Raw genomic sequence first — 2,570 nt, forward strand, 5'->3', positions numbered from 1 at the left:
GCACGGGCAGGGCTACGGGTCTAGCCGCACTGCTGACCCCGGGGGCCTTCGAGCCTCTGGACAGAGCCTTAGCCCTCCCCCGCCCCCCGCCAGGCTGCCCTCACCACCTACCTGGTAGAGGCCTCCGTCTGCCCCAAGGTACTCAGAGCTGGGCAGGCTGTGCTGCCGCTCGAACCCAGTGCGACACACCCCGTTGGGCTGCCTGGCGGCGGCAGCCAGGCAGTGGTCACTGGTGGACGGGGTCATGGCCGCAGGGCTGGAGGCGGAGGGGCCCCTGCGGGACAGCGTCTCCTTCCGGTGGTGGATCAGCTTCCTGCCGGGGGAACGGGGCCCTGGGGTCACCTCACAGCTCCCCGTCTTCACGTGCTCCCTGTGGGATGCTGCCCCCCAGACCAGCACCTTCCCCCTCCGGCATCTCCACCCCACTCGGCCCTCCCCGAGCTCTGCCCGGTACCTCCCTGGAACCCCCGAGGGACCCCACTCACTGGAGGACCCCGCGCTGCTCCAGGCTGTACTTGCCGCCTTCCCGCATGGCTGCGTTGTGCACAGCCTCGATGGCCCGGTCGATGGCTTGGAGGACATCCTGCTCCAGGCCCTGGTGGGGGGAGCAGACGATCAGACCAGGGGCCACGGAAGGGCACTGACCCAGGCCCAGGCTGGATGGAGCCGGGCAGACAGCACCTCTGCAGCCGGAGCCCCGAGTGCTGGACGCTGGCCGGGGACACGGAGAGCCGGAGGGGAATACCAACCGGCTCTCAAGCTGCGTCACCAGGGAGCTGGGGCGGGTCCCACTCAGGGCTTCACCCCAGTGAGGTTCTCAGCTAAGATGTCTGAAAACCAGGCGCCCAGAGCAAAACCACAGCCCGGGGACCCCAGCTGAGGCCGGGGGACCCCAGTCCCTCCCCGGCTGGACCCCGGCTCAGGCTGAGATGCCCGGCAGGGAGCCCCTAGTGTCCAGGTCCTTTAACAGGTCACCCTGGGTCCTGCTGGCCCTTCACAAACCAAGGTCACACTCCCACGCAGCCTGTGCTCAGGAGCCTCTGCAGGCCCTGGCAGCGACCATCTCCCCTCCCTCCCCTGCTCCCAGCCTCATCTCCCCCGCTGTCCCGCTGTCCCGGGAATCTTTCAGGCCACCCGGGAAGCAGCAGTGCTGTGTTGGTGGCAATGGATGGACATAATTATGAGAGGGGCCTGGCCCCTGCCCCAGAGTTTGCGTTGCCATCCCCAGCACGTCACAGGCCCAATAGACCCGGCCTGCCTGGCACGGGGTGGGGAGCAGGGGGGGCAGCGGCAGGACCGGCCCCTCCCCCTCCCCTGCTCCTGGCACACGTGGTCCATCAGGCTCCAGGCAGAAAGGGGAACAGAAAGACACACACACACAGGCAGTAAGAGACACAGATGAGAGAGGGGGCGGGGAGACAGGCCGAGGGAGACAAGAGACTGCGAGCCGGAGGCAGCAGGGAGAGCCGGAGGAGGAAAGACACACAGGGGAGCCAGAGTGAGCGGGTTAGGGAAACTGAGGCAGGGAGCTGTCAGAAAGAAACCAAGACACAGAGAAGATGGGAGCCTCCCTGACCCCCAAACTCCCAGCCCTACGGGCCTGGCCAGGGAGGGGCTCACAGGACCATGAACGAGAGGCCAACAGCCCTCAGCCCCGAGAGGCTGTGCAGCCCAGCAGCCCGCCGTCCGCACTCCCCGCTGTCACTCCAGGCGCTGCTAGACCGGTCAGGCCGAGGGTCCAGGCCCCGGGCCGTCCCTCTGGTGAGGCCAGATGACATCTCCAAATTTATCCTGTTATTTCCGTCCTGAACTGGGCGGGACAGGGTGCTTCCCAAAGGCCATGGATTAGGGCAGCAGGGGGGTGTCTGGGATGAGGGCGGCAGGGGGCTGTCTGGGATGAGGGCGGCAGGGGGGTGTCTGGGATGAGGGTGGCAGGGGGGTGTCTGGCCCGGGGCAGGCCTGGAGGCTGCAGGCCTCCCTCCCCAGTGGTCAGACTGGACCAGCTGGAGACACTGCACCCCAAGAGCAGGGGGAGCCACGGGGAGGTCCCACTTCCTCACAGGGCAGCGGCCCCCACTCCAGGCTGGAGGAGGAGGGAGTGCCCTCACTTTCAAAGAACGAAGTCTGAAAAGGCAGGACCTGGGGCTTGGGGGGGGGGGGCGGCAGGAAGTGTCCGCAGGGGCTGGGACCCGTGGTTCAAATGGGTGGGTGGGTGGTCTTAGGCAGCGCTTAGGGGGGGCCGAGAATAGGACAGTGGGATCACCTAGGGGAGGGGGTGCTCATGGCTCCAGGGTGCCCAGGGTCTGAGCTGGGGGTGAGGACATGGAGGAGGGCTGGGGAACAGGCGGTGTCTCGGTGGTGGAAGCGGGGGCTCCAGTTGGGGGTCTGAGGGTGGGAGGCAAGAGTGTGGGTGCCCGGGGACCCCGGAAGGGGCGGATGAGGGGTCTGGAGTCTGGGGAACCGGGGAAACGGCCAGGATCCAGGGCTGGAATCGGGGCTGAGTCTTGAATTCTATTTGGATGGGGGTTCAGATAGCGGGTCCCCAGGGGTCTCGGCCCCAGAGTCGGGGT

General features: G+C 67.2%; 1 protein-coding gene across 1 annotated transcript in view; it reads right to left on the bottom strand.

The window, feature by feature from the left end:
* Positions 1-2,570, bottom strand: part of NCKIPSD (NCK interacting protein with SH3 domain) — a 13,310-nt gene that overhangs the window by 8,687 nt on the left and 2,053 nt on the right. Inside the window, exons 2-3 of the mRNA XM_014538981.1 lie at positions 486-816; positions 112-313 (exon numbers count right to left, since the gene is read on the bottom strand). Of these exons, the coding sequence (XP_014394467.1) occupies positions 112-313; positions 486-816 (533 nt within the window). The remainder of the gene's footprint in view (positions 1-111; positions 314-485; positions 817-2,570) is intronic.

This window comes from Myotis brandtii, unplaced genomic scaffold (genome assembly GCF_000412655.1).
Source record: "Myotis brandtii unplaced genomic scaffold, ASM41265v1 scaffold207, whole genome shotgun sequence".
NCBI lineage: Eukaryota > Metazoa > Chordata > Mammalia > Chiroptera > Vespertilionidae > Myotis > Myotis brandtii.